A 26,100-nucleotide genomic window follows, 5' to 3' on the forward strand; every position below is an offset into this window, starting at 1 on the left:
GAGAGAATGGAAGGTGATCGTTGTCCACACCCACAGAACTTTAGCATATGCATGGAAAAACCCAAGCCTTTTGGATTAGCTTTGAAGGACCCGCAAAACTTCTGTGGTGCCCAGGACTTCAAAAACGGGGGCTTGCCGGGCATTTGAGAGGCCACAATCCACATCGGATGGGCTGTGTTCAGTTTGGTGAGTCATATGTGGTGCTGGCCTAGCGCACATGGAGCCTCCGAGGCTTTGCTGTGGAGTCAGAACATTTCTTCAAAGATGCGACCTTTGACTGGTTTTGCTGGGACTGTCCTTGGTAGTCTGTGAGCACTAAAGGAAGTGGGCTCCAAGTTTCTTTGAAGTGGGTTTAAGTAAATGTGCATATGGTTCTCTCCCTGCCCCCTCCTCCCCAAACACCACTGAAACTAATTGCTTAGTTCTCCTTGTGTTGTTTTTGTTTTCTGTTCTTTTTGGAGAAGCACTGGGGATGTTGAAATCCCCAGGCACAGAATGCTTATTAACCCAACAAAGAATTCTAGCAAAAGTCTAGAGTCTGATTCTCATAAACACCAGATGAGTTGGTAAGCCTGTGCTTGGGCTGCGTCGTTTCAGACTGCAGGTGGAGACTTCCGTGACGGAATGTGCCTCTCTACACATAGAAAATGTGCATGTCAGGAAGGAGAGTTCTAGGCTCGTGTTCTCCTTGATGTGCTGTACTACAGGTGAAACTCGAAAAATTAGAATATTGTGGAAAAGTCCATTTATGTAAGCAATTGTTTTCATTAGCTACTGGAGTTTAATATATGAGATAGACTCATGAAATGCAAAGCGAGATATGTCAAGCCTTTGCTTGTTATAATTGTGATGATTATGGCGCACAGCTGATGAAAACCCCAAAGCTGAAATTGTTAATTTGGGGTTCTCATCAGCTGTACGCCATAATCATCACAATTATAACAAATAAAGGCTCAACATATCTCGCTTTGCATGTCATGAGTCTATCTCATATATTAGCTTCACCTTTTAAGTTGAATTACTGAAAGAAATGAACCTTTCCACGATATTCTAATTTTTCGAGTTTCACCTGTAGTTTTCCATGTGAGTCCCACCTTGGTACAACCCAGGTGCAGGTTTTCTGTTAATGGAACTCACCCTTGATATCTGTGGCCAATAAGCTAATGTCCATCTCTTACTCAGACATGTGCGGAGACAAAGGAGACAGGAGAGGTCGTACCTCCTGAAGCACAACTGCTTGAAGGTACAGCGGCCTTGCCATCCTATGCATCTGGTCACCTTCTCTTACTCTGGACTTCTGTAGGGTTGCTACCTTTGTCTGGTGTGGCTCTTCTGCCTTTAATTCTTTCTTCAGTAGGAAGCAAATGCAGCCACCAAAACGAGGCTGCATTTTAAGCTGCATTCTAACTTATATTTTAATCAGCTGTTTTGTTTTGTTTTATGTTTTTACTGTATTTATATTCAGTGTTAGCCGCCCTGACCCCGGTCTTGGCTGGGGAGGGCGAGGTATAAATAATTATAATTATAATTATTACAGTGGTACCTCGGGTTACATACGCTTCAGGTTACATACTCTGCTAACCCAGAAATAACGCTTCAGGTTAAGAACTTTGCTTCAGGATAAGAACAGAAATCGTGCTCTGGCGGCGCAGCAGCAGTGGGAGGTCCCATTAGCTAAAGTGGTACCTCAGGTTAAGAACAGTTTCAGGTTAAGAACGGACCTCCAGAACGAATTAAGTACGTAACCCGAGGTACCACTGTGTTGTTGTTGTTGCTATCTTATCCTCCAGAGCAGGAGAAAACAAGCTTGCTGCATCTTCTGTGAAAGCCTTTCAGATATTAGCTGTCATAGCTCCTCTCAGTCTCCTCTTTTCCAGGTTAAACATACCCAGCTCCTTCAACCGTTCCTCATAAAGCTTCGTTTCCAGACCCTTGGTCAACTTGGTTGCCCTCCTCTGCACACATTCCAACTTGTCAACATCCTTCTTAAACTGGGGTGCCCAGAATTGGACACAGGATTCCAAGTGTGGTCTGACCGAGGCAGAATAGAATGAGACTATGACTTCCGTTGAAGTAATTTCATCTCTTCAATTTATCCCATTAAAGCTTCATTTCCCACTGTGAATGTTCTGAATACATTAGTGGATGATTACAGTTTTTTAAAAAACCTTTCTGAGATGTATGGCGACTGCATACATCTGGCACTTGTTCCTGATGAGTCACTGGCCCTATTTTGTCGTTTGGAGAGATGTTGGAGATATATTTTTATTACCAATCTTAATCTGTAGACACATACATATGAGTGCTTGAGGCTTCTTCCTCAGACTTGTAGAATATGAACCACATGATGGTTGGGGTGCACCTTGACTTGCTGCACATGAATGCATATCCCTGAATACAAAGCAGTGGTTCAGCTGTAACATCTAGGCATAGACTAGGCATGGTCTATAATGGAGCTGCCTTTGAAAAGTGTTCAGAAAGTTCAACTGGCTCCAAGAGCTGTAGCCTGATTGCTGACCAGGGTTGGTTATAGGGAGCAGATGACTCTCTTGCTCCAAGCGGCCCACTGGCTACCCGTCTGTTTCCGGGCACAATTCAAAGTTCTGTTTATGACCTATAAGGCCCTACATGTAGGCTCAACTTTTAGCTGATCCTCAAAAAAACCAGGGCTTTTCCCTTTGCAAAAAAGCTGCAAAACTTTTAGCTGATCCTCAAAAAAACCAGGGCTTTTCCCTTTGAAAAAAAGCTGCAAAACTTTTAGCTGATCCTCAAAAAAACCAGGGCTTTTCCCTTTGCAAAAAAAGCTGTAAAACTTTTAGCTGATCCTCAAAAAAACAGGGCTTTTAGAGGAGGAAAACCAGAAAAATATTTTTTCCCTGGTTTCCTCCTCTAAAAATGAGGTGCGTACTATGGTCCAGTGCGTCCTATGGAGCGAAAAATATGGTACCCTAATCCCTCATTTGAACCCGCCCATGTTCTGAGATCTTCGTGGGACGCCCTTCTCTCAGTCCTGCCTCTGTCACCCACTGTGCATGAATGGGGAAGGCAAGAGAGGGCTTTCTCTCGAGAAGCTAGACTGGCTCCTTCCTTGTTATCTTTCCAGTGGCAGTTAAATACTTTCTTATCCCAACAGGCTTTTGGAAACTGACGGTTTTTAAGGATTGGGCTGGTACTGCGATGTTTCTTTTGCAATTACCTGTATGTTTTTAATAGACATTTTATATGTACATATGTATATAGTTTTAATTCTATCAATGTTTAATTGCTTTTTAGTTACAGGTAGGTAGCCGTGTTGGTCTGCCATAGTCAAAACAAAATAAAAAATTCCTTCCAGTAGCACCTTAGAGACCAACTAAGTTTGTTCTTGATATGAGCTTTCGTGTGCATCTGAAGAAGTGTGCATGCACACGAAAGCTCATACCAAGAACAAACTTAGTTGGTCTCTAAGGTGCTACTGGAAGGAATTTTTTTATTTTTTATTTTGTTTTAATTGCTTTTTAGTTATTTTTATTTTTTCCTGTGTTTTTTGCTGTTCTTATTTGTATCTGTGAGCAGCCTTGAGTCCCTGTCAGGGAAAAAGGTGGGGTACAAAAAACAAACAAACAAACAAACAAATAAATAATGGTAATAATCTGAGTTTCCAAGCCATTGCTCTGTTTCCATATGGGGATTCTCAGGGAGGATGGTTCATAAAAAATTGGTTTGCCTATATATATGGAGCAGAAATCATGATTTGGAGCTTAAACCATCATCAACAGATAGTGCGCTTTGGCATTGCATCTGAACTATTCCAACATATTCACACTGTTTTTTCAGTTTGCATAGTCCGTTTACCAGCGCACCGTGCTATAGAAACCGGACCAGGGTAGATCTAGCAGGCAGCAAAGAATATTCAGCAGTGTTAAATACCCCAACTATTTCTATTTACTAGGGACAGTTCTGATTTTATTGTTCGTGCTTCTTTTGCTCCATGGGAAGTCTGTGGGATTTTCAAAAGGCAGCACACTACAGGCTGTTTCAGAATAAAAGAATACCACGTATTCTGGTGGCACCTACAGCAGTCAGAGAACAGCCTTCCTTCATGGGTAGTGGGGTGGTAGGGGGTGGGCTGACCTTGGAATAGAGTTGTAAATACATAGATGTATCTATCCCTCTTTTCATCTGGGATACAGTGGAAGGTGTTTTAGTGTTTAATTGGGGTGTGTGTGTTGAAGTTTAGGTAGAAGGAGGGCTCAGGCAGTGGTCCTTGGTGTAAGAATATAGGTGTGTTTGTGCATGTTTTCACCTGCGAAATGTTAGTGGGTATGTAACTTGAGTTCCTGGATCCTTCTTAGTTGGGAACTACAAACAGTCCACAAAGTTTGTTTGCTTAAAGCAAGCAAACGAATGTAAAACCAGAGCAGAAATGCTACACGGTGTTTCGGTTGCCACAAACAAGATTTGTTATGAAGATGGTCATGGATTCCATACTTGTCCTGCCTTAAGGAAAATACGGGCCAAATTTTGTTAACGTAAATTAAATAAAAAGAGCAAAAAGGAGCGTTGACTTGGTCCTCTGCAGCTTCCTCTACATTTGTTTCCATGGTCACTCATTAAAAGCATTTCTTGATGCACACAGTCACCATAGCTGTAAATCCTCCTAGTAAAACAGGAAGAAAGCTGAGTAGAATTTCAATCTGTTTCTTTTATTTTCTTTTGAGGGCACTCCGCTAGCCAGACTGCTTGCTTTTTCAAAGAAGAAAAGGAGAGAGAGAGTGTTGTTTTCCTTCAGAAAGAGTTGAACTCTGGCAACCAAATGTGGGAACAGGGCTTCCTAAAGGGAACAAAGAACATGATTATCAGTTTTACTTCACTGCATCTAAAGAAAAACCGTCCTTTCTCTTAGTGGGAAACTGATGTGTGTGCATTATGTAAAATAAGAATATATAATAAATCATCTCCATATTTCATGGTCCTCTGCGCGTGGAATACTAATTTTGTAAAGCAAGGCTGCTAAACTTCCAATGATTATTTTTTTAAAACACGATGGTTTCTAAAGCATGTCATGGTTCAGAAACCAACGACTTTCACTGTGGGTTGCTTCATCTCAAAAGCCCCAGGATGGTGTGTCTCATCGGAAGCTAATTGTTTGACAATATTTCTGAACCTGAAGGGGGAAAACATCCCATAGAAAAGGGTGGAGTAACCTGGGGGTCTGCAAAAGGGAACAAAGGATAGAGTACAGTTTTTAAGTGGGGCTGCATACGAAGAAATAGAGCTGAGTTTTTGAGATTCTGACAGTTTTCCTCTGTCTGGAGGTCAACGCCCCTTTATCTACGTTACAATACATGTAAATAAATATGAACAGTAGCAAATGCCATAAGCTTGCCGTGACCTGCTTCCAAAGGGAAACCAAATCTAGGTAAGCACTAAATCCCTTCTCAGCGCTCAGAGAAATTGGGAGAGCATCCTATAGATAATGATATAGATCAGGTTAATCTGTTCTATAAACATAATTAAGTGAACCACAATGACTGTTCCAGATGTACACTATAAACCTGTTTTTGCTTACAGTAAATAAATAAAAATCACGACGCTTTCAAAAACTTGTGTTGTTGTTCAGTCGTTCAGTCGTGTCCGACTCTTCGTGACCCCATGGACCAGAGCACGCCAGGCACTCCTGTCTTCCACTGCCTCCCGCAGTTCGGTAAAACTCATGCTGGTAGCTTCGAGAACACTGTCCAACCATATTGTCCTCTGTCGTCCCCTTCTCCTTGTGCCCTCCATCTTTACAACACCAGGGTCTTTTCCAGGGAGTCTTCTCTTCTCATGAGGTGGCCAAAGTACTGGATCCTCAACTTCAGGATCTGTCCTTCCAGTGAGCACTCGGGGCTGATTTCTTTAAGGATGGGTATGTTTGAAATTTTTGCAGTCCATGGGACTCTCAAGAGTCTCCTCCAGCACCATAATTCAAAAGCATCAATTATTCGGCGATCAGTCTTGGGCTAGTCACACTTCTTCGAAGTCTCTCAGCCCCACTCACCTCACAGAGTGTTTGTTATGGGGGAGGAAGGGAAAGGAGAATGTTAGCCGCTTTGAGACTCCTTCGGGTAGTGAAAAGCTGGATATCAAATCCAAACTCTTCTTCTCTTCTTCACTTCCATACATTACTAATGGGAAAACCATAGCTTTAAACTTAAACCAGTGACAATGTCACAGTCTTTACAAATTGCTAACCCAATAAAAAGCAAAAAACAACAACTAAAACTAAAGCCCCTTCTATGACCCACATGAACAATATTTTTGCTGCTCCTTACCCATTTTCAAAATAATTTTAGGCCATATTGCCCACTAAAGGGGTTGTTAAAATGTGGTAAGTTTATTCCAGCATGTTCTCCCAAGTACTGTACTGAGAGGTGGCTTTGGTGATAGTTACTGTGTAATAACAGTAATAACAGCTCTGGGGACCTAGAAGCTCCCACTCGTGTTTTGGTCATTCCGCAGACTACAGGACCGCAATGTATTCCACACGGGGCTGACCTCGACAATGGTTTGGGATTCTGGGAGCGCATTCCACCAGAGCTCTAATGTTTGCACTCAGCTCCCCCTGTGGTAATTCATTCAACATTCAGGTACTCTTAGAGGAGGCAGACTTTCTAGATCCATCTCTATTGGAATTCAAGACTGGCTTGGGTACGGAAACTGCTTTGGTTGTCTTGTGCAATGACCTCTGCCAGGAGAGAGACAGGAGGAGTGTGAACCAGTTGAATCTCCTTGCTCTCTCAGCTGTTTTGGATACCAATTGACCTTGTATTCCGGCATAAGTGGGTGGCATTCAATGCTAGCCCTACTCAGAGTAGACCTGATGACATGGCTGGCTAAGATTTATTAACTTCAGTGGTTTTACTCTGAGTAGACTCAGAGTGTATAGGATTGCTAGCCACCCTAGTTGCAAAGGATTTCTGACAGGTAGGGCTGCTGTATGATGAAACAGACGCTCCTTCCTTGGAGGTTTTAAAGCAGAGGTTGGATGGCCATATGTCAGGGATGCTTCACTTGAAATGCCTGCATTTCAGGGGGTTGGACTAGATGACCCTTAGCGTCCCTTCCAACTCTGCAATTCTTTGATTTCCCATGCATTTCAACAGAAGCCTCCGGAATGCTCTCTTCTCTATGCAAGTGTTCCTCCCTCCCTCAATTGCGGAAAAATAGGTTTCCCAAGAAGCCCCTTTTCTCACAGCCCTCCTTAGCAAAGGAGAAAAGGTGAGCTGTTGAGTCATTCTGCTCAAAGGAAAGCCTGTGGCCACTGTCCTTTGCCTTGTTGTCAAAAAATGAAATAAAAATGAATTGCTCCTCCCTTAACACACACACACACACACACACATGAAACATGTGCAAGTATGTATGAAGCATGCAGACATTGAGAATGCATGGCTGTGGTTTGCTTAGGTAGGGTGCCTGGAGGCTTGCTTGGCCTCTGAGTGGGGGGCGGGGGGCCGGGAACATGACAAAAGCACTTTTTAAACTAAAACTTTCCTGTTGATTTAGCTACTGCCCTCTCTGGAAACGGCTAGCTTAGCCATAGTCACCTCTTCTCGCTCTGGTAACGCCAGGGCTGGACTACTGCAGTGTACTTTATGTTCAGAAGCTTCCGTTAGGCTTGAGGAAAATAAATCAAATAACATAAATTCCGTTACTACTGCGCTGCCTGCCATCTTGCCTGCTTCTGAGTCTATTTCAGAATGCCAAATTTTGACCCACAAAGCTCTTTATGGCTCAGTATTTCCTGGAAGGCCTCTCCCAGTTATGAACCTACCCAAACCCTTAGATCTTTTTCCAGTAGCCCTTCTCTAGGTCCCCCCCTCTGAAGGAGGCTCAGAGGGTGGTGAGAAAGCAAGGTCTTTCTAGCTGTGGCTTCCCATCTGTGGAATGCTCTCCCCAGCGAGGTTTGCCTGGTGCCTTCACTGACAACCTTTTGGCTGCGGATAAAGCTTACCTCTCCCCTCTCCCCTCTCCCGATCTTTTGATAGACTGAGATAACACTGTTTTATCAATGCTATGCTACCAAGCTTCCTGCTGTGTTTTGTAGTTATTGTGTGTTTTGTAGTTTTTTTATGGTATAATGCAGGCATGTCCAACAGGTAGATCATGATCTACCAGTAGATCACTGGACGTCTGCTATAGATCACTGATAGAATCATTGGCTCCCCCCAAGAAGCTGAACAACCGTGGCTCCCCTAAAAAAAATCTCGACATTTTACCTCCTCCCTGAAAAAACTCAACAACTTTGACCTGAACCCCAAAAAAGGGGGTAGATCACTGCCACACAGTCTCTTGAGAGTTGGCCACCCCTGATTAATGTATTTATATTCGTGCTTTAAAATGTGCTGTAAATTGCTTGGAGACATTTGGGTAACAAGGGACTAACAAGTCTAATAAACTGATGATAATAATAATAAAACCATGCTGAGTATAACCTATAAAGCTCTAGGCCAGGCATGGCCAAACTTGGTTCTCCAGCTGTTTTAGGACTACAACTCCCAACATCCCTAGCTAACAGGACCAGTGGTCAGGGATGATGGGAATTGTAGTCCCAAAACAGCTGGAGGGCCAGTTTTAACCATGCCTTCCCTCAGCCAAAGATAGTCCAGGTGTTGCCACTTCCCTCTTTTAAATCAATTTTAATCCAGTCCAGTGGTGATCCCTTGTGGAAAAAGAGGCTCTGTGTACCAGTTACTGCCAATGAAAGGGGCCTCTTCTCTCTGAGTTCACAACCCTAAGGCAGTGTTTTTCAACCTTTTTTGGGCAAAGGCACACTTGTTTCATGAAAAAAATCACGAGGCACACCACCATTAGAAAATGTTAAAAAAATTAACTCTGTGCCTATATTGACTATATATAAAGTAATTTTTCAATTTTTCCCACGGCACACCAGGCAACATCTCGCGGCACACTAGTGTGCCGTGGAACAGTGGTTGAAAAACACTGCCCTAAGGGGCTGTCCCATGGGAGATGGAGCAAGCTTGTTTTCTCCTGCTCCGGAGGGTAGGACTCAAACCAATGGATCCAAGTTACAAGAAAGGAGATTCCAACTAAACATCAGGAATAACTTTCTGACAACAAGAACTGTCAGTCAGTGGATTTCGCTAAGGTTTCCACCGTCCAATGAGCCTGGAAAGGCCTAGGGAACTTTTTTATTTTGTCACATTGACTATGCTTCTCTTAGGTAGCTAGTATCCATTTCACCAATAACACATTAATAAGTTTGGTGTGTGCTTTCCAGGTAACAAGGGCAACAGTTGTAATAGTAACAGAAACAGTGCAATGCTCTTGGGCATACCTGTTATTTAGCTAGCTGCAGTACCAAATAGACAGCAGCATATAATTTAACCATTAATGCAAGAAAAATAATGCTCCAAGTCACTGAATGTTAAAATATATCCACCACATTGAAATGCAAATATGCAAAGAGGTACATATGATAAGGGACATATGTATTAAAGAATAAGATGCTAATGTTAATGTGATTGCTACAAATTGGCTACAAACTGCCTGAAGATTATGGTGATTACTGAGAATCGAGTGCATGTAGAAAAAGTTCTGTAGTAGTGCACAAAAACATCAAATACATTGACCTTCTGCACAATGTAAACAAGATCCTTCAAGATGTGAGATCTCATTGTTTATGTGTTGTCCAGAATGCATGCTCCCCCCTTTTAAAAACACACACACCACAGCCTCCATTCTGACAACCTGAGAAGCACCTCCATCCGCTAACTTCAGTAAAAGTTAAGGAACCACATCCGATGTCTGCATCTGAATTTTTGAGATGCTGGGATGGTGGTGATCTAGCACGGTCCCCTGGCTGTGCTAGACTTCCCCCTGAATCTGAAAGGCTGTTGAGCAGACAGAGGAGTGATTGTCAAGTGAATAGCGGAAACAGTTCCAGAGTTTTGGTGAAGTGGAACAGATTTATTCTGCTCTGTGCCAAAAAAGAACCGGGAGCCTCTGCTCACCCCCAATTACAGCCTCTGAGATTGACTGTGGGGCCTCTCTTCACGATTCAGCCTGAATGTGACCTATAAAGTAGGACCAAAGAGAGATATTCCCAGCAGTCACCACTTCTCCTCTCCCCCTACCCCAAATTATGAAATTCCCTCCCATTAAAAATTAGCAAAATTCAAAGTCTGATCGGAGTTTCTTGTTTATGCTGCCTTTTGGAGGGCAAGGTTAAGTTGAAAAGCAAAATAAATTTTTATTCTGCTTTTATTTGGCTGTTGTTTTTGCTACCCTCTCTGAGGCTTTGGTGTGGGCAGGACTTTAGAATAAATGTTTCCTTGAAGTTAGTCTATGAAAATAGTGCTGTGCCAGTTCCGTTCTGCGGCAGAAACAATAGGTGGTATCCAACTAAGACATACTCTTGACTAGACCAGTTGAATTCAATGGACTTGGTCATGCCCATTGATTCAGTTGGTCTACCCTGAGGATGGCTTCAGGGGTCAGCAAACTTTTTCAGCAGGGGGCCGGGTCCACTGTCCCTCAGACCTTGTGGGGGGACCAGACTATTTTTAGTCAAAGGCTATTGCAAGAAATGATCTTTGGCATCTAGTTTAATTCTGCTGTGAATGAAAGAAAGAAATAGAAGTCAGAAAACATAGAAAGTGTTTCTGTTCTGTAAAGACATTATCACATTTGCCCTTTCCTTTAGCAGCTTGTTTACAGGAGTCATTCTCTTCCCCTCCCTTAGCCTGATTAGCATCAGAGAAGAGGTGCTAAGTAACACTGAAATTTATTAAATTGGCTCCATAGCTCACCTTAAGCTGGACCATAAAGAAGGCTGATCTCCGAAGAATTGATGATTTTGAATTATGGTGCTGGAGGAGACTCTTGAGAGTCCCATGGACCGCAAGAAGATCAAACCTATCCATTCTTAAGGAAATCAGCCCTGAGTGCTCACTGGAAGGACAGATCCTGAAGCTGAGGCTCCAATACTTTGGCCACCTCATGAGAAGAGAAGACTCCCTGGAAAAGACCCTGATGTTGGGAGAGATTGAGGGCACAAGAAGGAGGGGATGACAGAGGACAAGATGGTTGGACAGTGTTCTCGAAGCTACCCACATGAGTCGGACCAAACTGCGGGAGGCAGTGGAAGACAGGAGTGCCTGGCGTGCTCTGGTCCATGGGGTCACGAAGAGTCGGACACGACTAAACAACAAAAGCTCACCTTAACTAGAAATCCCACTGGGCATATGTACTCCTAGCAGCACAGAGAGGAAACAACAATACTTCATGTACCTATTCTTTCTCAAGCCAAGTAGACATTTGCTCTTTTGAAGTGTTGGGATTCAGCCTCCCAATTTTTGGCAGAACTTGCTGATCCACAGACTTAAGTGCAGAAGGCCTTTTCTTTTATAGTGTCCCATTCCCACCCACTCCTCAGAAGCACTTTTCATCCATCTCCTGCAATTTCTTCTCCCATTCTCCTTTCACATACGACTTGTACCTCTGCCAAACAGCCAGTTCCTTTCATTCCTCCTCTTTTCTGTTCATTTAGTCCTCCTACAGCAGGTTTCTTCTCTTACCCCCTTCCTTTCTATTTATTTATATACAGTGTAAATTAATTAATTAATTGAAATATCGACCTTTCATTTCAATTTCTAATTTCCCAACAGTGCCTACTTGGGCACTTTCCCTTTAGAGACCTTCCTTCCCTGCCCCCTATCTGAATTTCTTTGTCTTCTGGCCCCCTTTACTCAGCATGCAAAGAATTGCTGGTGCTACAGTTGGTGCAACCAAATGGCTATTATGGCTGGAGGGTGGGGCAGGCAAGGGAGGAGGCACTGGACAGGCTGCAGCACTGAGGTCCTCTTGAAAGTGGCCCAAGGTCCACTGGCTGAGAAAACACAGCTCTAGTGGTAGCCAAATGTTATGCCTTGATCCTGTTTGGGGGAATATATTCCAAAGCTACAGAGCTACCGGTACTTTGGCTTCACTCATGCATAGCAGAGAAAGTCAGCACCAAAGGCAGGAATTTTGTAGTGTCGTATATTGCCTGCCTTGCATCCTTTGAGAATGTGCTTGAAATCCTGACGTACAGAGAGGTACCTTAGTTCCGGAAACGCTCTGCGTATTTATCTTCACAGGCAGGGAGTAGTTCTGTTTGTAAAGAGATTATTCGTTCAAAGATTTGGAGTCTAAATTACTATTGTGTTTTGATAGTATGCATGATTAAGTATTTATATGAATGAGCCCTTAATCTGTAAAGCACTTTAAGGCTGGAAACCAGCCATAAAAGTCCTAACATGTAGGCATTAATTTGATAACTACTCAAGTTAAAAAAAAAACCACACACACACACAGAAAACTCGCACATATAAATTTTGAGAGTGTAGTTAAATTTTATGTAAGTCGGTGCTCTGTAGGTGAGGGCATTTTGCTTTAGAGTGAGCTTTTTGTGGCATGTCAGTTATTTTTCTTTGACAGATATTTAATATGGGAGACTAATTAGGGGGAGTTTATGCCTCAGAACTCTAGCACTGCTGTAAAAACCTAAGATGTAAAGTGCTCCAAATCTGGAGCTTGGAGTTGATGAAGCCATGCTTTTCTAGCGTTTCTGTGCAGCTGCAGGAGACCTTTAAGAGGTGCTGTTGACAACAGTGCAAATCACCAGAGGTTTAACAAAAGTTCCCGCTGCTTGGCAGGGTGCTTTCTTCGAGGCTCAGCTGGGCAGATGCAGCTTAAAAAACTGCGAGGAATCCTTTTTATTCTCCCTCTTCAGCTCAGGGCCTCTAAGCCTTTGGTGGTGAATGGAATTCCTAAGTGGAGGAGTGGGAAGTGTCCTTTTTGACATTTAGGGCGAGATCCTGCATGCATGACAAGGAGTAAAAATCAGGGATAAGAGCCAGGGATATGCATTAAGCTGTTTGGACATCGTCTTGAGAATAGTTTGTCATCCCCCTTCCACTCAGTTTGAAATGAAACACAAACACCCGCCCACAAAAGGAAGGACTGGAAGGATATACAGTCATTAGATCGTATGCAGATTTGATCCTCCTTCAGTAGGTTTGGAGATTTGTAGAGGAAAGGCTGAATTTGAAAGCTTGCTGGGAATTGACAAGCCAAAAATGGTGTAGCGTGATTGGCCAAAAAGATGAGAGGCAGCTGTACATGAAGAAGCAGAATAAAGACATTAATTTCCAGATCTTGAGAGAAGCATGGAAATTTGTGTTTGGGAGGGTTCAGACTTCTCCATTATAACATCGTGTGAAAAGAGAAGAGTACTGTACAAAAATGGCAATCTAATAGCATCAGACTCTATGGAATGGCAAAATGACAACCAAGTCAGGAGGGAACGGCTAGAGGAAATATTAGTGATGGAACCATTGTTGTGGCTGTTGAGTTGCATACACAGACAGGAAGGCGTAAAGAATTACCAAACACAGGTTTTGTATGTAATAACAACAGCCAGGATACTTTATGCCACAACATGGAAACAGAAAAAGTGAAACTGGGGATGGTTGGGAGCAGTGCAGGCTTTCTTGCTGTGTGTGTGTGTGTGTGTGTGTTGTGCATATGACATAACCCTCGGAAGGGTTGCTAACCCTCATTGTGGCCTGCAGGCTGAAAAATATTTATTTCAAAGGTTCTGGAATTCCACTCGCCCCACCTCCAGGTAGAGTTTAGGCTGTGCGTTTTATGGTGGAAACAAAGAACTCAACGCATGCGTGGCATTTTGGAGGTGACTCTAGAATGCTAGGACGCAGGTGGCGCTGTGGTCTAAACCACTGAGCCTCTTGGGCTTGCCGATCAGAAGGTCGGCAGTTCAAATCCCCATGACAGGGTGAGCTCCCATTGCTTGGTCCCAGCTCCTGCCCTCCTAGCAGTTCGAAAACACATCAAAGTGCAAGTAGATAAATAGGTACCGCTCTGGCGGGAAGGTAAACGGCATTTCCGTGCGCTGCTCTGGTTCGCCAGAAGCGGCTTTGTCATGCTGGCCACATGACCTGGGAAAACTGCGGACAAACGCCGGCTTCCTCCTGTAGCGAGATGAGCGCCGCAACCCCAGAGTCGTTCGCAACTGGACTTAACTGTCAGTGGTCCTTTATATTTACCCTTTACTAGAATGCTTGTGGGCTCCTTGAGACTATGGGTCATTGAGTGCTGCCCAGTCTTAATCTGGTCTTGGTAATTTTGGTTTGACTTCACCCCCAAAGGCACACTCTTCCACTGTCTCCCAAGGCAGACAAATGCCAAGCACCACCACTGCAGACCACAGGATTCATCCATCAGCAGCCAGCCGCCCTGCCGCTTGGAGCTGGAGAAAGAGAGGAGGCAAGACTTGCTGGAGTCAATTTTATTTTACTGTGCCTTTGTTAAGCCACCCTGGACTTTTCTTTCAAAATGGATATAAAATATGAATCAATAAAATGTTCCCAGCCTCTTTTATTACATCTTGTCTCATTCACATGACTCAAGGACTGGGGTTTTGCCAGACCCAGAATCGTTGCCAGGATTGTAACTTTCATGCAAAGGAACAGCTCTTGGGTCCAGCAACTAAGGCATTATGTTTAAAGATTGTGCTAACTTTCAGGGGCTCCGTGCATGTGACTTTAGGCGGGGCAGGGGGGAAGAGGAGGTCATGCTTCTAAGACGTAGGTTTGCGTGCTTGCTGTCGGTTGCCAAGGAAATTATTGTGATATTATCTGTGCATCCAACGGAGAATAAAATGGTTTGAGGAGGGGAGGGAGTGAAGCCCATTAGCATACAAATGGCTGTTTTTTAAGTGCCCACACAAACAGAAAAGAAATGCTTGGGCAAATGTTTTAGCTCAGTCAAGCATTTCCCCAAGAAAAGGGGGTCCTTTAAATTGATTTTAAAATAGCAAGGGAAGGAAGCGGCGAGAACAGTATGAACTTCTGCTAAAACTGATCAAATCCTATGCCCGAATATAAGGCAGATGTTTGGTGTTTCGAAACTTTTGGAATGTTCTCCTGTCCTTCAACAGTGCACATTTCAGAATAAGCAAGGGGTTAAAGTCGGATTGATTCAGGAAGTCAGTAACTGGAGCTGTATCCTGCTAAAGGTGTTTGGAAATGCGGGTTCATGCTGGTATGATTTACGGTAGATTGCTTGGTTCGAAGCAAGTTCCGACAGCCTTGTTGGGCTTCCAAAGGTTCCTCAGCTGGAAGATCAGTAACGAAGGAGAGGCTTCCCAGAAAGGGGGGCTTGTCAGCTGCTATTGATGAGTTCACAGGGAGTGATGGCAATACCCAAGAGGCCTTGACTTCTGACCCCACATGGACCGGCACTCAGCCTCCCTGGACTCCCAGGAATCCTCCGCAGCACATGCAGATGCTTAGGGCCTCCTCAGCAGTCAAATCAATGAGGGCAAGTTTCCCTGAAAGGGGACAGCTGAAAGCATTTACAGGTGAAACTCGAAAAGTTAGAATATTGTGGAAAAGTCCATTTATGTAAGAAATTGTTTTCATTAGCTACTGGAGTTTAACATATGAGATAGACTCATGACATGCAAAGCGAGATATGTCAAGCCTTCGTTTGTTATAATTGTGATGGTTATGGCGTACAGCTGATGAAAACCCCAAATTAACAATTTCAACTTTGGGGTTTTCATCAGCTGTACGCCACAATCATCACAATTATAACAAACAAAGGCTTGACATATCTCGCTTTGCATTGTTAATTTGGGGTTCTCATCAGCTGTACGCCATAATCATCACAATTATAACAAATAAAGGCTTGACATATCTCGTTTTGCATGTCATGAGTCTATCTCATATATTAGTTTCACCTTTTAAGTTGAATTACTGAAAGAAATGAACCTTTCCACGATATTCTAATTATAAAAACCGTGGTCTTCCATTTAAGGAAGGTGCCGGGCCTGATCATTTCATGACTTGAAACATGGAGGGTGAAACTGCATGTTTGGGGCTTGGATCCACCTGTATTTTATAAATGGGGTGTTGGTAACCCTTGACACTTTCCACTGGCAGCTTTTCCTGCTTCTCGGATGGTGCAATATTTATGCTTTTAAAATGCACGGCGGACTGGCTGCCAGGGGGACGTTTTCATTCATGCAGTAAAATGGGAAACACAAAACAGAGGGGAGAAAAGCAGTGGGTATTAGATGAGGGAAAGCTGGTCTGGGTTTTCCTTGTTTGTTGTTGTTCTTTTGTTTTTGAATGCTGGCAAATAAAACTCCCCCCCCTTACCCATATGCACATGGGGTTTAAAGCAGGGCCCGAAGAGATGGCTTGAGAGGCCCTGAAAAGACTTCTTAGGACAAACAAAAAATGGTTCCCTGAAGTTTCCGTTGGCATGGCAACAAGTGTGTTCCTTTTCAGTTGATTTATCTGCCTGTTTTTGCTTTTCGAGGGGGGTGGCGGGGGGGGGGGGAAGTAAGTGGGTGGAAGGGGAGAGATGCTTGAAGGCCTCTGTGGTACTTAAATACATGTGGCTACCATGTGTCTGAGGCAAATGGCTTTGCCTGCCCCCCCCCCACCAGCTCCTCCTCGCTTCCTTTCTCAAGTGGGTCAGCCTGAAGCTAAAGGACCGCAAAAACACACACACACACACACACACACACAAACGAACAAAGCTGGGGCTAATGAGTTAGTTTTATTCAAAGCCAATGTGGAATTTCCATTGTCCTTGCTGAAAGCAGAAAAAAGGGGTTTTAATTCTCTTCAGGTATCTGGTGAGGAGAAAGGCTTCTGTTGCCTTTTGTCTTCAACCCCCCCAGCCCCTCCCCCAACCCACTCTGTTTAAAAGGAGCTGCAGAAATGGAAGGGAAACTAGAACATTTTCTGTTGCTTAGCAGTAAGAGCTGTGTTTTGTGAGGGGGAAATGGGGTCACAGATTTTTAGGGTTTCCCCCCTCCCCATTTTCTTTTTATAACTGACCAATGTAAGAAATCAGCATTATTTCTGTAGAGGTAAAGCCAGGTTACAGGCCCTTGCTTAGAGCTGGCTAGTTTTGCAATTAAAAGAAAACAAGCCTAGGATAAGGAACACTCCAAAATTGACTGTTAAAGACAACCTTTCCTTGGATTTCACTGTTTCCTAAGTCCTGTGTGACTTTTCCCTGAGCAACCGAACCTTCCATATCTCTGGAAGCATTTTATTTTTTTATAATTTGTTACCCACACTTCACCCTGCAGTCCCAGGGCAGGTTAGACTTTACAGCACAGTGTTACAACACAAGATTAAAAGCAGTTTAAAGAAACCTGCAATTATAGAAATAAGATATACCCTTAGATACCCCTGCTACCTTTGTGCCCCACTCCCAGTCACCCTCTCAGCTTAAGCCCCTCTACCTTAAAAGCCCAGTAGTAATGTACGGAAGTGAGAGCTGGACCATAAAGAAGGCTGATCGCCGAAGAATTGATGCTTTTGAATTATGGTGCTGGAGGAGACTCTTGAGAGTCCCATTGAGTGCAAGAAGATCAAACCTATCCATTCTCAAAGAAATCAGCCCTGAGTGCTCACTAGAAGGACAGATCCTGAAGTTGAGGCTCCAGTACTTTGGCCACCTCATGAGAAGACTCCCTAGAAAAGACCCTGATGTTGGGAAAGATGGAGGGCACAAGGAGAAGGGGACGACAGAGGATGAGATGGTTGAACAGTGTTCTCAAAGCTACTAACATGAGTTTGGCCAAACTGCGGGAGGCAGTGAAGGATAGGCGTGCCTGGCGTGCTCTGGTCCATGGGGTCACAAAGAGTTGGACACGACTGAACGACTGAACAACAACAACACCTTAAAGGCCATTAGATCATGTCTTGCCTTGTGGGGCCACAGAGAATAAGTCCTTGCCCTCCGTTATGCAACAGTCCATCGGGCAAGGGGAATTCCTAATGGAATTTCTCAGGAACCTCATGCCTGTGAGTCCTGAGTGTAACACTTCAACGTATCTCAGGTAGAGGAAGAGGCTTTGGAGGAAAATAACTTAAAAAAAAAAAACCTTCCAAGGGGAAAGTCCAGTGTGAAACTTCCAGGTTACAGCTTATCAAAAAGTGTAATTCATCTGTGGTTGGGAGTGCCTGTAGGCAGTGATATTTTGGAATGAGATACTCAAAAGTGATCAGCACCATAACTCGGCAAACAATGGTCAAAACATGGGAATTAATGCTACTTTCACTGTTTAACTTGGAGGCGGGGAATGTAGTATTTAAGGGCTTGATTACATTCGTCGTTAGTCACTGCCAGGCTTGTGATAACACAATAGTGGAAGCACAATAGGACTCCTACTATAGAGATGTAGTATGGTAAACTTTGGGAAATTGCCACAGCGGCGTGGCTTAGGCATCAGTTATCAGGAGACAGGTGAAATGGGATGCCTCCCCCCCCCCGAACGGAGTAGTTTTGTGTACAACGACATCCAAGCCCAGTATACTACAATTCGGGGAAAATGTGATTCAAGTGTAACGGGACCATCAGTTTCCCTCTAAATTAGTTCTGTAACCAGAGATGATATTATGTTATTTCAGCTATTGTGCCATTGTGGTTGTTGGATCTGTTATGCAGAGTTTCATTTGTTTTCTGGTGTTTGCTTGATAAATGTAAATAAATGTGGTTCTCAATATGATTTTTTTTAAAAAAATAATAATTACGAAGTACAATCTCTGCATTGTGGCAAGATAATGGTTTTCTGTCCCATGGTAGGGGTTAATTAACTTGGCAGTGTTTGTCAAGTGTTTGCATTAGGGTGTTTGCATTATCATTGATTGGTGGTCTTGTGAATGGTCTTTGGGCGCATTTTGCATACATTAAGCTTTCATTCTCACAGACTCTTGACCAGCCCAAGCCAGCATGGCCCAATATTCAGAGATGAAAGCTTATCCCATGATAAACTTGCTAGTTAGTCCTAAGTGCCCCAAGACTGACTCTTTGTTGTGCAACATATATTTTATGTGCACACATTAAATTCTAGGGATATACCTAATAATGCATGTGAGGTCGCCTGCATTTGGGATAGACAAGACTGAAAAGCTTTTCAAGTTTCAATTTAAGGTTCCGTTAGAGATCGGAGAGACACTTTCAGAACTTCTGGTTTTTTTTACTTGAATAGATCCATATTAAGTAGAGTAATCTATTTACCCCCTCCAAAAGAAAGTTTCTCTTATATGCTCATCACGCCATCAGATCCAGTACTTTGAAACTGGAATACTTACTTAATGATGTAAGAAACAGAAAACATTTCATTCAACTTGAAAGCAAAGCAATTCATTTAAAGTCTGGGAAAGCTGTGGTTTTGTTCACTGTGACACCCAGGGCCCTTCCCATTTTTGTAGTTCTTTGGAAAGGTATAGTAAAGAAAGCTTCTTTTCCCCGAATTACACAACTGAATTTGTGGGCAGACGTTCTAATCACCCTAGTGATGGAAGAGTTGTTATCTAATTAGAGGTGCCTTTTTGTCATTACAATTTCAGTTGTTACCCAAGGCTACAGCTATTTGCCTGGTTATTAGCTGTGGATTCTCTAAGGATCTGGTTTAGTATCCATTTATTTGTTCTAGGTTTGACACCATTTCTGTTTGGAAAAACACCCTATCAGTGGCTGGGTAGCTTCAAAATAACTGGCATTTGATCTTGGTTCAAAAAACATCACAAGCCTGAATTATATAGTTCAAAACCAGCAAGAGTCTTGTGTCACCTTAGCCTTAACAAAACTCTTAATCTCAGGATTGTGGGTTCAAGCCCCAGTTGGTTGGACTAGATGATCCTTGTGGTCCCTTCCAACTCTGCAGTTCCATGAAAAATGTAGTATGGCATAGGCTTTTGCAGGCTGCGGTCTATTTCATCCGATGTGTGAGGTTTACATGGTAGAAGGGGAATGAGTCAGAGGGAGAAAAATCTAGAAAGGAATAGAGATGTCATTTCCCTCTGACCTCAAGCCCCTACATTCTTCCACCCTCAGCTATGCTTGTCAATTTAGGATTACATTTCATGCATATGATGTATTGGACCACAGAAGTCTATACCATAATAAATATATTATTCCAAAAGGGGCCACAGAACTCTTAGCGCATTGCAGCAAAAGCAACAAAACCTGGGCCTTTTTATATGGTTCAAGGTGCATCTAGCAACACTACCTGCAAATGCTGGTCAGAAATAAAGGGAGAGACTAGAGAAAGGGTGGTGATAATGATCCCCCACTGTCCCCCAAGAACTGAAAGAGGGATTACTGCACATGCAGTTTTTGCACGTCTCATTTTTGCAATGTATGTATTGTTACACACCACTGCAATCTGAGCGGTGTGAGATTCCATGGGTTCCAGAAGCTCACCCAGGGTTCATATTTCCTTTTGGAAATGAGACACACTGGAGACTGTGGTGCTTTTATGATGTATGGTTTATTTACACATATAGACAACCTGAGCCTACAATGGAGGGGTTCACAGCATTAACACCCCAGGAGGGCCTTGCTTCCCTCATTGCTGCAACCTTGGATTAAAACAGAAATCAAACATTGCTGTGTCTCCATTCCCAGATTGCTGCTTTTCCTTCTAGGTCACATTTTACTCTCTGCTCTAAATTCTGGCTATGCCTTTCTAACTATCCAAGAGTTGAGGGGGCCATCTACCACAGAGCCCCTTTCCTCTGTTCCCCTTAATGGCCCTTCACCCAGGCGATTGCCTCATTAGGAGGCGATCAATTTTTACACTTGCTAGATCCACAAAACTGGTTTGGTCAGAAGCTATGGTGATGCCCAAGAAAAATGTGCATAAACCACAATATTTATATTCCTTCTAGATTTTAATTCCTAACATCATGGGGAGACGGGTTTACATTTTCTTATTCCATATACACTGGACCCCCTAGTTATGTACCACTCTGGATATGCAACTTTCGGGTTACGAACGCGGCAAACCCGCAAGTGTATACTTCTGGGTTTCGCGATGCGCGCATACGCAGAAGCACTCAATTGTGCCACAAATGTGCGCAAAAGCGGCGCCTCTGCCTACGTACTTTTCGGGTTGCGGACGGACCCCCGGAACAAATTTAATTCTTATCCGGAGGGTCCACTGTATAACTTCCCTGGAATTTTCTATATGAAGATTGACAATGTCCAAAAGTGTGGCCAGGATCAATGACTAACTTATCTGAAAAGTTGTAATTGTATGTGCACAATATATCAGCTGCCCTACATGTTATGTTGTCATTCTTTTGCTGCAAACATGGGAATAGGAGTTTAATCTCTGATAGGGTATGGTTAAAATTATGTGTGCCCAGGTCTCTTTGGACCTCACTCTGTTTGCAAAATCATCTATAGCAAGCTAGAAACCTGTGAACTCTGATTTGCCTAGGCATTCATACATTCAATAGTTTTCTTTTTGTAAAGGAAGGCCTGTCTCGACTACTTATTTGCAGATGTCAGATGAGCCAAATATTATACTACTGTCTGTAAAAAGAACAGTATCTTTACTTTTTGTTTTTGTTTTTTTAAACACAGAATTGAGATAGAGATCTGGTGCACTCATAATCCCAATTAAGATCTTAAATGGTACTTTGAAAGTGTTGGTTTAATTTGCTGAACAAAGCTCTGTCTCAGGAAATCATGTACATGGAGATGCCAAAGGAATCTTGCTTCTCATCTTGGAAGCAGAGAGGTTGCTTTGATCAGGTTTTGCGTGGTACAAACGTAACACTTAATCATAGTTAGCATGTACCACGGTTTGTGATCCCACTTCAAACTGATTTCCCATCCAGGTTTGGAGCCTAATACTTATGTCTGAATACTTCACCATGACTTGATAATTAACTGTTGGTAAGGAAAGCAAATTGGGTTTAAGTGTTGTGTCTGCAAAGAAACAAGCAGCATCAACCTATGGGAAGATTATGGACTTTCCTAGCTTTCATCCAACAATAAAGTGATGTGGTAAACAAGAGCAGAAGTGGTTCTCTCTGTTGAATAAAATGTCAAGTTCCACAGAGAAATGTGCAAGTGATGAAAAGTGAGCGAGAAGGTGTGGTTGACAGAAGGACACTGAGATTTCTTGCTCTCATGAAAAGGATTGGTCGTCTCAGGAAACCACCCTGAGAAAATCTCTGAATTACACCTAGCATCCATATATTTGGAACAATAATGCTTGTTCCTACTGTTTAGAGTTTTCTTAGGGGAGTAGGTGGCATTTAGTCCAACATCTCTGGGGGAATTTGAGGTACTGGTGTTAAGTGGATGTGTGCTTCAACTGGGGCAGCAACAATCTGATGGTTTGTGCTAAATTGTATGTAAACTGGACTGGGAAGCTGGAGGCCTTGAAACTGATACAGTGAACTACAATGTTTTGTTTTGTTTTGTTTTTCAGCTTGATGACTGCACATTGCAGCTGTCTCACAATGGTACCTACTTGGATTTAGAGTCCACCTTAGCAGAACAAAAGGATGAATTGGAAGGTTTCCAGGAGGATTCTGGGTAAGTTGTTCATTAGAAAGGTGTGGAAACATTGATGTCCACCGAGGTTTCTGTAGGGGAGAATTGGGTTGCATGATGTGGGTTTTCTCCACCACTGGCAGGAAGTTAAAAACCTTTTGAGGGATACTTTAGTGGGGAGACAAGCCCCCCCCCCCCCCGTCTCCATTTCCATTTTCTGCCTTTGCCACTGGAAGGAGGTTTCTTGCCTGTTCTAGGCATGGCAATAGGAAAAGGTGGGAAGGCCATCTTGAAAGGGATTTTTATGCCTTTGTCTTTTTGTTCCTTGGATCCCTTCTGCTCAAGAAGGACTGTAGCACATGATTATTTTCTTGGAAGTAGGGAGCTCTCTCTACTTACTGTTGCTACCAGATACTGCTTTGTTAAGAAGCTGTATCCAAAACAATAAACGTTGTTAAGTGAAGCTCTGAGTGGCACCAGAAGACTGTGTTACATATCTGTGGACATTTGGAAAGCATTCTCTTTTCTGACTACTAGTAGGTTTTAAAAATATTTTTTGTATACCATGCAAGGAGAAAATGAAAGGAGGATGGTAATGCATTTTGGCAGGTGAAACCATGCTCTTTCCAGTTGAGCATCAGGTGGCATTATTTCAGTTCTTCACGTACAGTATATGGTTAACATTTTACTGAGAAAGCATGGTCCCCTGAGGGAGTGTACACTTAAAAAGAAATGTCTCCTCTCACTTTAAAAAGCCCTCTGAGTTCTCAGTACAGTGGATGCTCGGGTTGCAAACGTAATCCGTGCAGGAGGCATGTTCGCAACCCACAGCGCTGCATCTGTGCATGTGTGTGACGTAATTCGGCGCATGCACAGAGTGTGGTTTAGCATTTCTATGCATGCGCGAGTGCTGAAACCCGGAAATAGCCCATTCCGGTACTTCTGGGTTCGGCGCGTCCGTAACCTGAAACACTCAACCCGCAGCGATAGCAACACGAGGTATGACTGTAGTTGAAATGTCTTCCATTGAAACTTTTGAAAAACTATTGAGAGACTTTACTTTTGAAACTTTCGAGACGTCTTCTGTTGAAACTTTCGAAAGACTATTGTGAGACTGTCCTTAGACGTCTGTTTTGAACACACAGCTTGATGGTCCTCTCTACCACTCTGTTATATTGTGCATAAGAACTTTGATTGGCATACTCCTATAATTTGAATATCATTATTCTGTTACATATTTTCTACTAACTATTAGCCTACGTGTTGTGTTTATATTGTGGAATTGTTGTGATAAAGTTGTATCAAGTAGGACTTCTCTCCAGCCCCATTCAGACGTTTTCCCTAAATGTGTGGAAATAGCACATGAAAAGAGTGCTATAGGCCATGCATGATCTCCCCACTCCTAATTGTCCCTGCGCACCCTGCACTTGCCCACTCTACCTTACCAACCTTGCCACACGAAGCAGAGAAGGTCGGTGTGTGTGTGTGTGTGTGTGTGTGTGTTGTTCCTAAGTGCATTCACCACCTGAACATGCTTGGAAGCCTCCCTATGGGGACCCAAAAGTGCAGGATTAGTGACAGCCGCAACAGGAAAACAGGAAACAAGGGCAAGCCTTAAGGTGTGTTGTTTAGCTGTCCTATTTAGAGATGTTGCCAGGCTTTGTGAGTCCTTGGCTTGGAATGTGAACTTTGGCGACTTGCACTGTTTGCCTTTAAAATGAGGCGAGTGTTTCAGCCTTCGAAGTTCTCCCTTGAGCCAGAGGAGAGCTGCACCCTTTTACCCCCCCTCCACTTGTTTCTCCACTGTTTAGAGGGTGCAGACTGCAACTTTAGCAACAACAGCAGGCAGAGCAGGTCTGACTTTGCCTCTTCCCTGGCACCTTGAATACTGTAACAGCAGTGACCCTGGAGCCCTGGGCAATGTAATTTTACCAGGATGCTTGGAAACGTCTGACAGACGTGGCTGCCTCCCTCTCCCAGAGCAGCCCCAGTAACCTGCTTGCTAGGCAAGGGGACTGGAGAGGGAATTGGACCCAGATGTGCTACCTGTAACACCATTAAGAGTTTGAAGGGCTTTGTCAGGGTTTTCCCAAGTGTTGCTCATGAGTAACGACAGAGCCTTCAGTTGCTAAGACTATTTATTGTGCATTTCTGTTTTACAGTGTAGAGCTGGTTCAAAACATGACCGCTCAGTCACTTGCAGAATCTGGAAGTGCCCCTCTCCGGTTTCCTGCCCAACACCAAAGTCTCGGCACCCTAAAACGCCGTTTGCGGTGCCTCCTGACCCCCCGATGCTGTGCTGGTGCCGGAAGCGTCAGTTCTCCCTCAGATCCTCTCTAGCTGGCGGTGCTGGGTCTTTGCCCATAGTCTCCAGGCGAAAGGCTAGAGGAGGAGGAGGAGGCGTCTGTCCACAGAAGCGGCTGGGGTTCCCTGTTAAGAGCGGCAGACTCGTAATCTGGGGAACCGGGTTCGCGTCTCCTCTCCTCCACATGCAGCTGCTGGGTGACCTTGGGCTAGTCACACTTCTCTGAAGTCTCTCAGCCCCACTCACCTCACAGAGTGTTTGTTGTGGGGGAGGAAGGGAAAGGAGAATGTTAGCCGCTTTGAGACTCCTTCGGGTAGTGAAAAGCGGGATATCAAATCCAAACTCTTCTTCGCTGACCTTCTCCTGAGCAGGACCTCCAACCAGCTCTTCCTCTTGAGTAGTCCTCCTGTCCCCCTCCTCCTCGAGAGGAGGATCTCTCTCCCCTCTCTCCTCACAAGGAATACCTTTGCCTCGGCTCTCCTCCCGAGTAGGACCTCCGCTCGCCCTCTCCTCGCGAGGAGCCGGGCAATCATTGACAGGCTTTAAGCAGTTTTCTGACTTGTAGGGAAATTGCTCAGTTGGATGAACCCAAGTACAAACTGAGCCCAGGGAGCTCATCATTCCTAGCTGTGTTTGTTTTTTCATGTATCTGATGAATATGTAAACGTTTCTACCCATGCTTTCTGGCAAAGAATAAATAAGCCAAATGGACTGTTTTTTCTGGTGCAAATCGGTTGAACAATTAAAATTGTGTGTGTCTATCTCTGTTTATATAGATTAGCATATTCTTGTTTAATGTAGTAATAGAGTCCTTGAAGTTTCATGCTTTTATAAAAAAATGAATATCTGTCATTGCTGAAAGTGTATAGAGTAATACAGTACATTAGATGATTCACTGAGATTTGCTTTAATTAGCTCATCATTTTTTCTCTCCCCCCCCCTCCACCTCCCCAGCAGGGGCAAGAAGCACAGTGTCATTTTGAGGACCCAGCTTTCAGTCAGAGTCCATGCCTGCATTGGTAAGTGGGTTTCCAACTATTTTGATGTGGTGAATGAGTGGGAAGCGTTCCAAAAGCAAGAACCTGTAGCAGATGCACAACTTTACCTTCTGTCGTTCTGTTGCTTCCTGAAAAGATCTTGTCTTCCATCCAAAGGGTCCACATAGCTACAAAAAAAATGCATAGCAGTAGAATAATTATTATCTGTTTAATGAATGCATGCAAGATAAATTTTAGTTCTTGTAATTCTAAGGAGCAGTTTTGAGTCCAGTGATAACATCAGAGCTTGGATTTGGGACTTGGCGATGCATGTGCCTCCCCTTCATTCCACAGAAAGTGAGCTTTGAATTCCTTGCTGGTTCAAATCAAGAGCCATCTAGCCCAGCATTTATCTATATTTTGATTATTTTATTATATCCACTTGCTTTA

The 26,100-nt window shown here is 43.5% G+C and overlaps 1 protein-coding gene across 1 annotated transcript in view; it reads left to right on the forward strand.

Moving 5' to 3' along the window:
* Positions 1-26,100, forward strand: part of FHOD3 (formin homology 2 domain containing 3) — a 270,953-nt gene that overhangs the window by 23,135 nt on the left and 221,718 nt on the right. Inside the window, 2 exon segments of the mRNA XM_033169563.1 lie at positions 22,304-22,410; positions 25,628-25,692. Coding sequence (XP_033025454.1) covers positions 22,304-22,410; positions 25,628-25,692 — 172 coding nt within the window.

Source organism: Lacerta agilis, chromosome 14, assembly GCF_009819535.1.
Source record: "Lacerta agilis isolate rLacAgi1 chromosome 14, rLacAgi1.pri, whole genome shotgun sequence".
Lineage (NCBI taxonomy): Eukaryota > Metazoa > Chordata > Lepidosauria > Squamata > Lacertidae > Lacerta > Lacerta agilis.